Source organism: Kogia breviceps, chromosome 12, assembly GCF_026419965.1.
Source record: "Kogia breviceps isolate mKogBre1 chromosome 12, mKogBre1 haplotype 1, whole genome shotgun sequence".
In the NCBI taxonomy this organism is placed as follows: domain Eukaryota; kingdom Metazoa; phylum Chordata; class Mammalia; order Artiodactyla; family Physeteridae; genus Kogia; species Kogia breviceps.
Window position 1 is genome coordinate 86,613,360 of NC_081321.1, and position 14,805 is coordinate 86,628,164.

At 36.5% G+C, this 14,805-nt stretch overlaps 1 protein-coding gene across 1 annotated transcript in view; it reads right to left on the reverse strand.

Annotated features, from left to right (window-relative positions):
• SLC41A2 (solute carrier family 41 member 2) overlaps window positions 1-14,805 on the reverse strand; it is a 123,649-nt gene that overhangs the window by 59,247 nt on the left and 49,597 nt on the right. Inside the window, exons 4-6 of the mRNA XM_067010015.1 lie at window positions 12,695-12,766; window positions 8,980-9,124; window positions 5,207-5,353 (exon numbers count right to left, since the gene is read on the reverse strand). Coding sequence (XP_066866116.1) covers window positions 5,207-5,353; window positions 8,980-9,124; window positions 12,695-12,766 — 364 coding nt within the window. The remainder of the gene's footprint in view (window positions 1-5,206; window positions 5,354-8,979; window positions 9,125-12,694; window positions 12,767-14,805) is intronic.

Here is a 14,805-nt window from a genome sequence, read left to right on the forward strand (position 1 = left end):
TGTATTCTATTTCAATTTCCTGCAAATCTAACATGCCCACTCCCACCAAATTAAATCATATGTTTAATTGTATAGGACCCTCTTACCTTTTCCCTGGCTAAATTCTAATCCAATAGTTAGGTGGAAGTTACAAATATACAAAAAGGGAAAGGTGCTAAAATATTCCTCTTTTTAGGATATATGGGTGTTTTATAGATAATTAAAGAATTACTTTTAGAAAACCACTAATGACACAATCAGTAAGAGAAACTGGCTGATTAAAGCCAACCATGAACTTCTGCATTAATATCAAAACCTAAACGTGTCTGCCCTCTAAATCAAATACATTTAAATGACCCTAGTCAAAATAATATTTTGTATTAATTTCTGGGTATATCACCTTGTGTAATATGGAAGGCTGAATAATGGTTCTCAAAGACATCCATATCCTAATCTCCAGAACCAGGGAATGTTACCTTATATGGCAAAAAGGGGCTTTGCAGATGTGATAAAGTCAAGCATTTTGAAATAGGGAGATTACCCTGGATTATTTGAGTAAGCCCTAAAGTAATCACAGGTGTGTACTTAACAGGCAGGAAGTAGACAGGAATTTGACTACAAAAGACAAAATAATGTGACCACAGAAGCAGAGATCAGTAATGTGGCTGCAAGCCAAGGAATGCTAGCGGCTACCAGAAAATGAAACAAGTTAAGGAACGATTTCCCCTGAAATGTCCAGAAGGAACAAGCCCTGCTGACACCTTCATTTTAGCACTGAATAACAAACTCATCTTGGACTTTGACCTCCAGAACTGTACGAAAATTAAGTTCTGTTGTTTTAAGCCACGAGGTTGTGGTAATTTGTTACAGGAGCAATGGAAATGAATACAGAACTATAGATAAAACTGTAGAATTTTAAGCCTAATAAATGTCTGTGTACCTCGGTACTGATTCCATGATATAGGTAAACTACAGAAAGGTAAGGATTAACACAGCTAAAGTGGTTCAAATTGCTATGACTCCACTTAACAGAGAAACATAACTGCTATCTTTTTGATTCATGGCTTTCACATTTATCTAGATTGTTGGTGGCATTTTGTAACTGCTGTTACATAATTTCATTAATAGCATTCATTATTTTCACCCTAAATTCTTCTGAAATATGTAGCTGCTATGAGTGACATTTTTATATATTAGCTGCTTGTGTGCAAATAAGAAATCAATGGGCCTGGAAAGTTGTAAACACTTTTTAAAATGCCCTTTATAATAACCATCAGAATTTCCTCACTAGACTGACCTTCTAGGAATCACTCTAAACTGAGATCATACGGTGCTACAGAACTCTGTAGAAGAGTGACATGCACGATAATTTTACATTCTACTTACATCACCACATCAAGGCAGTGATACTCTAGAATGTTTTGTAAATAACCAGATGGCATCCCTGTTAGTCTCCACAGGACCCAAGTAACAATCTGAGGCGGACTGTTATTGCTCTTAGAGCTTATTGCTTCTTAGGCCATCTTTTTAAAGTTAACCTTGAGGAATGAGAAATGAATCAACATTTTGCTTCTCAGATCTTGCCTAAAGAGAGAAAAGCTGATAATTTTTCAAATCAGTATATATCATGTACATGCAAGAATTACATAGCCATGTAGTTATAAAAAATTGAAAAAGAGTCTTTAAAATCCTCTTAAAATTATGCATACAAGAAAAAGAAAAGGCAACAATCACTGTGTACAGGTATTTCAGTTACTGGCCCAACGTTAGATCCTTTTAATAGTTTTTAAAAATTACTACATGTTTAAAGATTACCATATGGATGAATAAATGCCTTTATACTTTCTCTGCAAGTCATACCTAAGTATATCAAAATCTAGAGCTTAGATTACTCTCTAAACTGACTTTCTATTTCCTCTTCTATTTTCTTTTTTTTTAAAGATTTTTTTTTGATATGGACCATTTTTTTCTTTAAAGTCTTTATTGAATTTGTTAGAATATTGCTTCTGCTTTATGTTTTGGTTTTTTGGCTGTGAGGAATGTGGGATCTTACCTCCCCAACCAGGGATTGAACCTGTGTCCCCTGCATTGGAAGGTGAAGTCTTAACCACTGGACTGCCAAGGAAGTCTCTCCTCTTCTATTTTCATTTGAAATAGATTTTTTTCTAGCCACATGTTGCCATTTTTATTTTTTTATGGTGACACTAATGTCGAGATACTTTCTGCTAAGGCAGTATATGCTATTTTCCTAATACTATGTCCTCATTGAAAGGATCATTTTTTCATTACAATCTATTATGTTATTGGACAGGTACTGTGGCAAAGTCATTTCGAGGGATAACTCTCCTTCATTTTCCATACATATTCCACTTCCTGAATAATTTCTATTCACATTAATTGGATAGCTTTCAAAAGGAATAAAACATTTGGTGAAGTGCTATTTATTTAACATCCACTATGTATATGGCACTAGGGGTCAACAAAACAAATAAATAAAATAAAGACACAGTTTTGTCCTCAAGAGGCTTACACCATCATAAGGGAAGATACTACATTTACTTAAACATCTATGACTGGCCAAATATAAAGAATGACTTAAGAGAAGTGTCAATAAAATGCTATAGGAATTCAGAGGAGAAAAAGATTACCTAAGGTTAGGGAAATTTATGAATTTAGTTTTGAAAAATGAGGATTCTGACTGGCCTTCATGGAGGAGGGGAATGACATAAGAAAGAAAAGACAAAAATCACAGGTGGCGTATGAGAATCAGTAAATGGCTGAGTTTGGCTGCAGTACAAGAAAGGAAAGAGGTACAAGAAAGGGAGGAGCAGGCAGGAGCTTGAGAAGGTAAGACTCCAGGAGGCCTGAACACCAAGTTAAAACTTTAACCTTGTTCACTAAGCAATAAAGACTTCCTCAGGGTGACTACAAAAATAAAGTCAGTAACAGTAAACAAAGCTTTGTTTCTTTTGTCCTCTTTTGGAGAACTGGAGAGGTGAGAAGGGGGGAAATTCCATATTTACTTTAGATATCAGAAATCAGCACGTTTTATCAGGAGTGAAAGAAAGGTATCACGCTGAATGAGCATAGAGTGAGCCTCAGTACTTGTACCGAAGCGAACAGAACGCCAGCGGAGCTGTTCAAAGTCATTTCTGAATATCCAAAACTCTAAGTGAGGAGTTAAGTGAGACGTTTCTCAATGTCCAGTTCTTTGACAGCCACATAACTTATGGCCTCTATTGATAACCAAAGCATATGGCTGCCATGAAATCCTCTTTTTATCTCTAAAGACGGCTAAGTATTTCCAATATAGTTCAGGAACTGAACTCTGTCTCCAAGAGCTAGGCATCCCACTCAGCAGGATGAATGGGATCTTGGAATTTAAATATGCCCATTCCTAATCTCTGTGTTCAGAATACCTCCAATAAGAGGCTTCTAACTGCTGGTCCTATGAGGCCCCCTAGTGGTCAAAATGCAACTACTTTATTGTAGAAATCCAAAACTGGCACTTCAGAAACACCTTTAAATTAACTGTGGAATCAATCAGTAGCCCATTAAAAAGTATAATTTTAGGGAAACATATGATACAAATGAAATGTAAAAGATCCTGTTTTAATTAGTTCATCTTGAATTACTTTGAGCCAACTTTCAGAAGACAAGTAAAGGCCTAGAAAAGGCTAAGCAGTATTTAATAATAAAATTATTTTACAAAATTATGGTCTCATTACATTTCACTTTTTAAATTTCCTTATCTAGTTAAACTACTAATATATCATCTATAACACTCAAAATATTGAAAGCTTCAGAGAATGACACATTATGTTAAGTCTTTTATAAGGAGTTTATCACTTGTATAATTTTTAAAAATAAATTCCTCAGAAGTTGATTTATCTTATGGTATATCATAATAGTTAGTCTGTACCATTATAACAATTGTCATATTTATTATGGTAACATTCTTCAATGGCTTCAACTGGTGGAGACACCCTGGTATTTGGCAGGCAGCTGATATCATGGTAATTTAAGTATCCAAATCTGCAAATAATACACTTTTCTTTTTTATGGGAAGAAGATCTTACATTTGGGCTATTGATCATTTACTGTCTTCTACCTTACTTCAAGTAGACACATCTTATCTTTTATATGAGAATTTTCTTTTAACATACATATCAAGTCTTAATGAGTATTGTTTTTATGTCATTAAATAATTTATGGTAATTTTATATACTACATGAAACTTCTCTTGATATCTCCAAAAGTAGTAGAAAATGACTGACTGCCTTTGACAGGTTAAAGCCCTTTCTTTAGTTCAAAAACATTTATCTGAGACTCTTACTTCTACAAACCAAATATACTTTAGATTTATTCTAAAGTATACCATAAATCTGTCTAGAATCCATGAAAATATATGAGGATATGTGATTAAATGTTTGCTTCTGGCTTGGCTTATAAACTCTCTCTCTCTGTCTCTCTTGCTCTTTTTTTTTTTTTGTATTACTGTAGGTTTCTATTTTCTTTTAATTTTTAAAAAATTTGGCATCAAAAAAATGAAACTACAACCAACTTTTAACACTAAACCTATGCTCTCAAATCATATACATCTACATTGACAATAGCCACAGTATAAATTTGCATTAAAACAATCCATTACATTCTATAAATACCCTATTGCTATTATCAGGAATCACATATATAAGATGACTCCAAATTCACACAGCATTCAGGCTCATTTTCATGGTGATTTTTGGTTGCTAGTATTAATTGCCATGTTGGTTTTTGAAAGGTGGAAAAATCACTAAATTTCAAACTCCACCATAACCTTATGTTTTGAGATAACAGTGCAACACACATATCAGAATCCTGTGGGTTGACCCATCAGTGGCTACACTGATGGAAAGGGCATAATTCATAGGCTATGACAGATCTGTGTTCAACCTTCCTACCAACAGTGGGTAGCACACATAACCTTTATGATCCTCAGTTTTCTCATCTGAAATTAGAAGTGATGATCCTTATCTTTTGAGTTTTAAACTCTTTAAGAAGAGAAAAATATGTGAGAACCACAACACATAGTAGGTGTACAACAAGTAACAGTTATTGTTCTAATCAGCCTCAGCTACAGTTCTAACACAGATGAAGGCCACCACGGAATCATGACATTGCTGCAACAATATTTATTTAAAGAGACTCTGAATAATGCATGATAGTTAATTTCAAGTCAACTTACCAAGACAGGAGTACAAACCCTGACTTATCCAAGCTAATATGGCAAGAGTTATAAGGTCGCCAAAACTAGCAGCAATGGGTGTAGCAACATTATCGGGATTTATCCCAGTCTTCTTTGAACCAACGATAACCCCAACCATTATTATTCCTAGAAAAAAATAAAGCTCATAACTTTTTCTGCTATAATTTAAAGAAAATCAATCCCCTGAAATACTGAAATACATAGGCTAGACAAACAGTGTATCACTTCCGGTTAGACTGCTTAGATAAGCTGACTAAAGCAAACAAAACATTTTACTTGAATGCTTTGGCAAAATGTCTTTCAACAAATTCCAAGTAGGGATCACAAAAGATCTGAGAACTTCAATGTTGCATTTAGAGACCTGAAGAGCTACTGTAAAATAACATTAAAATTCCAAATTTAGTAACACGCATGTCTTAGATGTAATGTATTCATGTGTATCAAAGCCAAAGATTTAATTTTAACCCTCAAATAAAGTATGAAAATGTCAAAGAAAGGTGAGTCATATTTAAGAACTTCCCTGGTGGCACAGTGGTTAAGAATTCGCCTGCCAATGCAGGAGACACAGGTTTGAGCCCTGGTCCAGGAAGATCCCACATGCCATGGAGCAACGAAGCCCATGCACCACAACTACTGAAGCTCGTGCACCTAGACCCCGTGCTCCTTAGCAAGAGAAGCCACCGCAATGAGAAGCCTGCACACCGCAACGAAGACCCAAGGTGAGTCTTTTTTTTTTTTTTTTTGTGGTACACAGGCCTCTCACTGTTGCGGCCTCTCCCGTTGCGGAGCACAGGCTCCAGACGCGCAGACTCAGCGGCCATGGCTCACGGGCCCAGCCGCTCCGCGGCATGTGGGATCTTCCCAGACTGGGGCACGAACCTGCGTTCCCCGCATCGGCAGGCAGACTCTCAACCACTGCACCACCAGGGAAGCCCTGTGAGCCATATTTATACACATAGCAATTGGGAAGAAGGCCCACAAAACCAGATTTGTTTACATAGTGGTAGCCAGAAATGCTTGCTTCATTTTATTATTAAAAAGTGTTGAAGTATTAAGCAGAGGGAAGTAATTAAATTTTTGAACACTGCAGGCCAGAATACAAGAAGCAGTCTTTGTAAAGCATATTCTTTAAACCCCAAGTTTCTGTCTATGAACCTATAACAACAGAAGATGAAAATGTGACTGTATACTTATACTTTTAAATCCTTATATTCTTGAATATAGAAATGGGAGAAAAATGATAGCATTATAGCCATACCCAATTGTATAGATTTTCTCATGCCAACACATTTAAGAGGATGCAGGGCAGAGAAACTTTAAGATTAGTTCATTTATGTGCTAAACATAAATCAATATGGAAGCCTAAATATGGCTATAGACAAAAACCAGAACCTCACTGCATTTTTAGACTGAAAATGACTCTAAATGATTTTATTCTAACATACTCACTTAATAATAATAAAACTGAGGTCCTAGGAGTAGGTTTAAATTCTTGCATAAGGTCACATAACTTGTAAGTAAGTGTTTTTTCTACTACCCCGTAAAGCCAAAATATTGAAAGTAGAATTTTTGTTCAATGTCTCATGTCTTATATTCTGGAGGCTTTTTCAATCTATGGACTTACCTTTCCCATAATATCATTGTAAACAGAAAAAAAATAGCAGGAAAAAAACGTAAACATATTATACAATAATCAGTCAAGATGTGATCATATAAATTTTTTTTTCAAAATCAGCACATTTAAAGATCAATGTGGAAAGTTCTCCTATGAAAGAAGGCTGTCTATAACTTTTCAGCTGAAAACAAATATTTTGCCATCATGGACCAGTGGCAAGAGCTGGGAGGCAGGAAATGGGTTTTAATTATGATTTTTCTGTGAACAAGCTGATGAAATGGGACAAGTCACCTTACCTAAGTCAGTTTTCTCACCTACAAAAGGTGGTCAATAGTATCTGCTCTACATATATAAAGGTCAAGTTATCATAAAATTAGAATACACATTATTAAAAGTAAGAAGGCTAACAAATATATTTTAAAAATCTGAATTTTTATGGTTTTAAAAATCCCAGGCAATACAAATACTTGTTAGTCTGAAAAGTTTTAAACAATATTTTCTAAATGAAACAATATTAGAGAGAAAACAGAAGCAAATGAACCTAAAGAAACAGAGTGCTAGGAGCTTCCCTGGTGGCGCAGTGGTTGAGAATCTGCCTGCTAATGCAGGGGACACAGGTTTGAGCCCTGCTCTTGGAAGATCCCACATGCCACGGAGCAACTAGACCCGTGAGCCACAACTACTGAGCCTGCGCGTCCGGAGCCTGTGCTCCACAACAAGAGAGGCCACAACAGTGAGAGGCCCGTGTACCGCGATGAAGAGTGGCCCCCGCTCGCCGCAACTGGAGAAAGCCCTCGCACAGAAACGAAGACCCAACACAGCCAAAAATAATAAATAAATAAATAAAAATTAAAACAAAAAACAGAGTGCTAATGCTTTAACACTTTTTTTTTTTTTTTACCAGAAATTAGTTTCCCAATAGCATAACTTCACTATGCTTTCACCAGTGTTAACACCATCAATTCTAGTAATTCTATATAAAGACAAGAAACTACCTCTGGTATAATTTAAGTACTAAAATAAAATGCTTGAAAATATTTTGGTAGTCAGGTCTTAATTTTAATAAGTTTCTAAATTACCAGAACCTAGCCGAAAAAGTTAGCTTTGTTATATGATCACCTGACAGTAGTGTGTTCCATTTTTAACCTTGCTGGTGACTAAAATGAGAAGATGGCAATTATAAAATAAAAATTACCAAGTCTTTATGATTACTGTTCCATAATAAGCTAGTTCTCTAGTGTAAAGTTGATATTAATAAATCAATATAAAGAATGATATCCCAACTAAAAAAATTATAATGTAGTTAAACGTTAAAACCTTCTGGCTCTTTAACATTCTATAGCCAACAATATGCTGTTAAGCATATGGTTATACTTGTATTGCCACAGAAACAGTAAAGGAATTTTTTTTAAATCTGAAACTTCAAAAAATTTCAACAGAGGGACTGCTTTTTTTAAAAAAATATTAATTTATTTATTTATGTTTGGCTGTGTTGGGTCTTCGTTGCTGTGCGCAGGCTTTCTCTAGTTGCCGTGAGCGGGGCTGCTTTTCGTTGTGGTGCGTGGGCTTCTCATTGCAGTGGCTTCTCTTGTTGAGGAGCACGGGCTCTAGGCGCGTGGGCTTCAGTTGCTGTGGCGTGCGGGCTTAGTTGCTCCACAGCATGCGGGATCTTCCCGGATCAGGGCTCGAACCAGTGTCCCCTGAATTGGCAGGTGAATTCTTAACCACTGCACCACCAGGGAAACCCAGAGGCACTGCTTTTAAAACTCAGAATTCCTGGAATACTTGTTACTCAAATGACAAGCTGGTAAATCCTCTGCACGATTTCCAGAGAGGAGATTCTCAATTAAATTAAATTACAGAAACAAATGAATATCTAGACTATTTTCCTGATCTTGTCTGGGAGCTGCACCAGGGGACCTAAAGCTGGGACACAACCTCAGAAAGCCTGCTCTATACTAAGTATTACGTATAATGTATATAAATACATCTGAAATAATCTATTTTAAAAGTTTGTAGATAACTTTTCTCTGTTTTTTATAATGAACAAGTACCATTTAAATAAAAATAGTTAACATGGAAAATAAATAATTAGAAAGTAAAATATTATAGAGTAGACATTTATAAATTTACTTACCCTGCAGAAGAGATGCAATGAAGGCAGTTGCTACGCTGCTAGAGCACAAAAGTATGGAATGATCAAGATAGTATTTCCCCTCTGGAATCCAGCCCAATATAATTGCTGCCACAGCTGCTAGAAAGCCAACTACTGTTGCTTGAACCTTAAAAAGTTTTAATAAAATCCAACAGAATTATTCATTTTGAAAATGCATTTTTTATTTCATGGTGTAAATATGCATACAAGGAGTCAGAAGAAAGTATTATATATGGTAATTGAGCTGCCTTACCTTTTGAAGAAGCTACTGTATTTTATTTTACTATTCCCTAAGGTGATGGGTTCTCAAAGTGCCCTGATCTGGCAGCAATAGGTATTGAATGGGACCTAGGAATCGTGTGTGTGTGTGTGTGTGTGTGTGTGTGTGTGTGTGTGTGTGTGTGTGTGTGTGTGTGTGTGTGTGTGTGTGTGTGTGTGTGTGTGTGTGTGTGTGTGTGTGGTACGCGGGCCTCTCACTGCTGTGGCCTCTCCAGTTGCGGAGCACAGGCTCCGGCCGTGCAGGCTCAGCGGCCATGGCTCACGGGTCCAGCCGCTCTGCGGCACGTGGGATCCTCCCGGACCGGGGCACGAACCTGCGTCCCCTGCACCGGCAGGCGGACTCTCGACCACTGAGCCACCAGGGAAGCCCTAGGAAACTATTTTTAACAAGCACCCTAAGTGACTTTGATGGTATAACCCACAGATCACCTAAAAAAATACCAACCTTAAGACTGAAAAGTACCCAATACACATAACTGAACTCTGACTCTAGACACAGTACTGGCAAAAGACTGGATTCTACAATCAAATGATAAGAGTTTGATTCCCTAGCTATACCACTTAATCTTGTGGCAAGCTATTTAAATTTATTCATCCAACAAGCATTAATCTAGGATCTACTATGTACAAGGTGCTATGCTTAGTGTTGGGCTACAGCGGTGGTCAAAATAGATTTATTTCCTGCCCTCACAGAGCTCTTGGTCAATGGGAGGGACAGACATTAAAAAATAACCTCACAAATAGTCACAATCGTGATTAGTGGTATAAAAACCTTAGCTCCTAATCTGAAAAATGATAATGATAATATTGAACATGAAAGGGTTATTTTGATATTTAAATGAATTACATAAATATATAAAGTACTTCCCACAGTGGTGGCACAAAGCAACCCTCAGGGGAAAAAAAAAAAAAAAAAAGACAACTACTCTTAGAATCCTATTAGTCGAATGCTAGAACTAAAAGAAACCCTGAAGGAATCTCCAGTTCACTGATTCTTAACTGTGTTTGTGTCCTAGACTCCTTTGACAATTTGGCAAAAATTTTATAGATTCTTCCCTCCACGAAAACACAGATGCATTCAATATTTTGAGTACAACTTCTGGGTGCTTAGACTCTCTGAAGCCAATCCATGTACTGGAATCCAGGGCTCCAGGTGAAAAACCCAAGTAGTCTGATCTTGTCATAGAGTAAATTAATGGAAAAGCCTGGGCCAGCAAGTCCAGATATCCTAGATTCCAGCCCCATATCTTTCATCACAGCAGATTCAGAGCTGAGAGTCAAGCTGTAAGCACCATTATGGTTGTACCAGTTGCTAAGATACTTCAGCATTCTCTTACTGGTTAGTAAATAATATGGTATGTAAAAGAAATAAAATTAATTAATAATTGAAATTCTAGCACTGTGATTCCCAGGTTTTTCTTAGAAATAAAATATAGTGCTTTTACTTCTTGGAAATGAAATACAGAGCTAGGGAGCCTAGGTAAGACTTACAGCATATGCGCACGCGCACACACACACACACACACACACACACCCGAGATAAATAAGTCCTATTCTGTAAACCTGCAAAGGAAATGCCCAATTGTACCCAAGAGAAGAGCAGAGTCTGGGTTAAGGAGTAGCTGGGGAGGTTAACAGGAGCCATAAATACATGTGAGCACAGGGCACATCCCTCCTGGTGAGGTAATGATTCTTCAGCGGGACTGGGAACTTTGCTTTATTTGACAATTTATGGACAGGTTGAGGTGGCCACTGTGTACAATTGTGAAGAAATCTGTGACCGATCAGCTGCTTGGGATCCCATTTAATGGTCAGAAGAACACACCCCAGCTAATGCCAGCATGAGCCTCCTCTGTCCTTTCCATCGCTCCCCACCTCTACCCTCCGTAACTAGTCTCTAGTCGAAGGAACACTGCTAACCCACCCCACGCCCCTCCCCACGCCATCTACTCCCTCACGAGCTTTAGCGGATAAAGCTTCAGAGACAGCACAACCGCCACCCCCCACCTGACCTTGTTTTCTTCTCCCCTCTGCTTCTGTCCACAGGTAACTGGGCTCCAACCAGTTGCTGCCTCACTGCCTGGCACCGACTATGTCCTGATGGGCCTGTGTGGGGTTCCCTGTTTCTCATGCATCCGTGGTGGAGTGAGACAAAGACACAGACTTCAGGCTGTGGCAACAAGGATCAGTGAATCCCCGGCCATCACTGGCTCCCATCCTGACCAACAGTTGTGGGGAGAGAGGATGACAAGGGAAGGGTGGAGACTAAGAGTGAAAGGAAAAATTAAAAGCAGAGATGGAAAATTATTAGAATAATTTGATGAATAATTTATAGTACAATTCATATAACTTAGTAAGAATTTAGGGTATTTAAAGAAAAAAATGGAATGTATTTTCAAATTTTAATTTATATATTAATTTACAGTTGTCTACTGGTTGTTAGATATTTTGGTTATTACTCCAGCATAGATTCCTACAGTTTTGAGCTGAAAAGGATCATGCACGTCTCTAGTGCAATACTATGGAAAAGAAGAGGAAAATTAAGCACAGAAAGGTTAAGTTAACAAAGGTTATATAGCTAGTTAATGTCAGAGCCGAGATTAGATACCAGATTTTCTTATTTCTAACCCTGTGATCTTAGAAGCAGTTGCACAGATATTTTTTTAAAGCCTATATTCAAAAATTTCCTTTATTTCTTTGTCTTTGAACATTACATGAAATAAATTGTTTGCCACATGCTCTCAACATTATGTCCTAGTTGAACTAACAGTAAAATTAGTGAGCATTTCCTAAGCTGGCACTTGCTAAAGAGGTGCTAGGGGGCTGCAGTCTTGTGTCTTGGGGATAGGAGAGGGTGGTGGGAGAGAAAGAGATATTCCCCTGAGATTAGAAAGAACTGTAGGTAATCTATATATAATTCATGTATATGTAATTGACAATTTAATGTGCTCATTTATATTAACACTGATACCATTAACAAATTAAGGAAAATACAGCTTAAACAAACATCTTACCATAATATATTTAACAAGTTAAGTTTAATTAAATAGAGGGTTTACTTTAAAAAAATCAAATTAGAAAAACAGCACCTAAGCCGTGAAGTGCTAAATATTTATCTGTACAGATATTAACTCAAATTCTGGCTCTATTATATACTTATGGTAGAAGAGATTTCATATATTTATTCTATATTTTGCATGTTATACATTTTTCATATTTAGAAGAATCTGATCAGTTTCTAGAAAAAGAAAACTTTCAGAAGCCATGGGTATCCATTTATTCTATCACTTGTTCATAGTACCCAATTATTATTTTAGGTCCCCTGAAACAATTAAATGGTAGACTTAAGAGCACTAAAATTTATTCCATTCTTACAGGTAAAACTCAAGATCTGTAAACAAATGTATGTATCACTTACCTGTTTTAAAGCCAAGTTGCCAATTATTAAGTTCCACTTTTCAATGGGTGAATCCATCTTCCCAATATTTACCTGTTAAGATGGATAGTTTCATGTATCACTGAATAACCCACATGCTCTGTACTCTGTTTAAACAGCATATGAAGTCTTAAAGCCAAAAATAATCCTTTAGTATACTCGATGAGCTCACATTGCACGTTAAATGTAATTTTAAATTCACTACAAGTCTTGCATCTCACACTCAGCTTGCCTGGGATGTTTAGAAAAAAAATTTTTTTTAAACTTAATTACTAGCTCATAAGAACTAGTGGGCCAGTTAGTACTATCTACCTGCCCTCTGATGTTATTTTACAACTAACATCAAGTGTCATACTAACATGCCAAATTTTGTCTACTGAGGCCTAACATAAATAATTACATAATTTTTAGCTGCTAGCGTTTAATTCCACATCATGAAACTTATGTAATTTCAAGAATTATTGACCAAAAAACCCAGATATAAATAAATCATTCATATGTACATAATTTATATTTGAGTCATGACTAAAATTGCTATCAATAAAAAATTCATTCAGTTCACATATGAATTTTGATAATGTACTTCACTATTAAAATGTATACATCTGTTGGCTAAATCAAAGAATAGCCTCCAAAAAATAATATTATTATTCACATATTCAATTGCTGTGTAAACTAAATCATACTTCTCAACCACTTAGGATTCAAAAAATGCATATCCAAAACTGACAAGTTTTTCTAATGCAGTCATTTGGAAAGCAATAAGCAATCATCATTAAAAATATACTAAGCCAGGTTTCAATTATTCATTATATGGTTGTTCACTGAAGACAGATGAATGGGTAAAGTGGGAGATATATAAGGGTAATTATTTATGGGTAGTTAACCATGGACAAACTAGAGTTTAGCTCACTGGCTTCAAACCAACAGGTTAAGTGCTACATCAACACTTCCTGTATCAATCTGGAAAACAGATTCTATTCTCTAACTTCACTCTCGACTGTAGTCTCAAAGTATCAAGCAAATGCACATATTAAGATTTCTCAGTGTTTCAGAATAATTATTCCTGCTGTCTTTACTTGTATTATTTCCTTCCTAAGCCTGAAAGTCTAAATTATTGATAAAATTTGTGTTTGCAGCTCTAGCAACCTGAGTCTCTGCTCTAGTGAACAAGGTACAAGCAATGTTTAAAGAGTGAACCTATCTCGGGTTTGGCGTTCAAGAAATAGGTATGAGAGAAATTAGGTTTTTTTTTTAATAACTTCTAGAAAGATGTCTGTAGGTATAGGACGCAATCTAAAATGATTCTGTGAAAAAGTACAAGATGTCAAGACACCACGACTGCTTGATGATCAATGGAGACACACATTCATCTCGGTCTAGGCAAAGATTAAGAAAGGTGAAGGTGACCGAATGAGCATCATGAATTAGGTAAGCAACTGTGCCAGATTCACCTGGTATCATCACTACCAGTGATGCCTGCAGTGACATGCCTCAAAATCCCCTTCTCGAGAGCTTCAGCTTACAGTCTGCCAGTGAGAAGAACTTGCCTAAGATTTGAAAGGCAGAAGTGAAGGAGAGGCAATTATTTTTGGAAGGTCTCATTGGTCAGATACAGTAGCGTCCAGACCTCTTCACTACAAGGCACCCATGGCTTTCTTCCCCTACTCCTGGTGCTTCAGGTAGTTTCTCTGATCCTCCTGCTTCAACTTCTCCCACATTTGGATAAGCCCAGATTGGTCTATTAAACTCCTTATTGCCACAATACATAACATGGCTCTGTTTTCCTGACCAAACCCAACTGACAGAGCAACTTCACACTATTCAGTTAATTGTATTATAAATCATGATGATCACAATCTCTAAGTCCCTTCCAGTCTAGAAGTCTCTGAACCTGTAATCCTTTTAGTGTAAGATAAATAATAAATAGCAAGTTGATGTATGATGTGAAATAAAATATATTTCATATTTATGAAATATAATTTATGATGTGAAATTTAAAAAGTAGAATATATTCACAAACAATAACTCTATTTTACAAAGAAAAGACTTTTAGAAGAATTTTAAAAAGAAAATAAAACTAGAGAAATGGT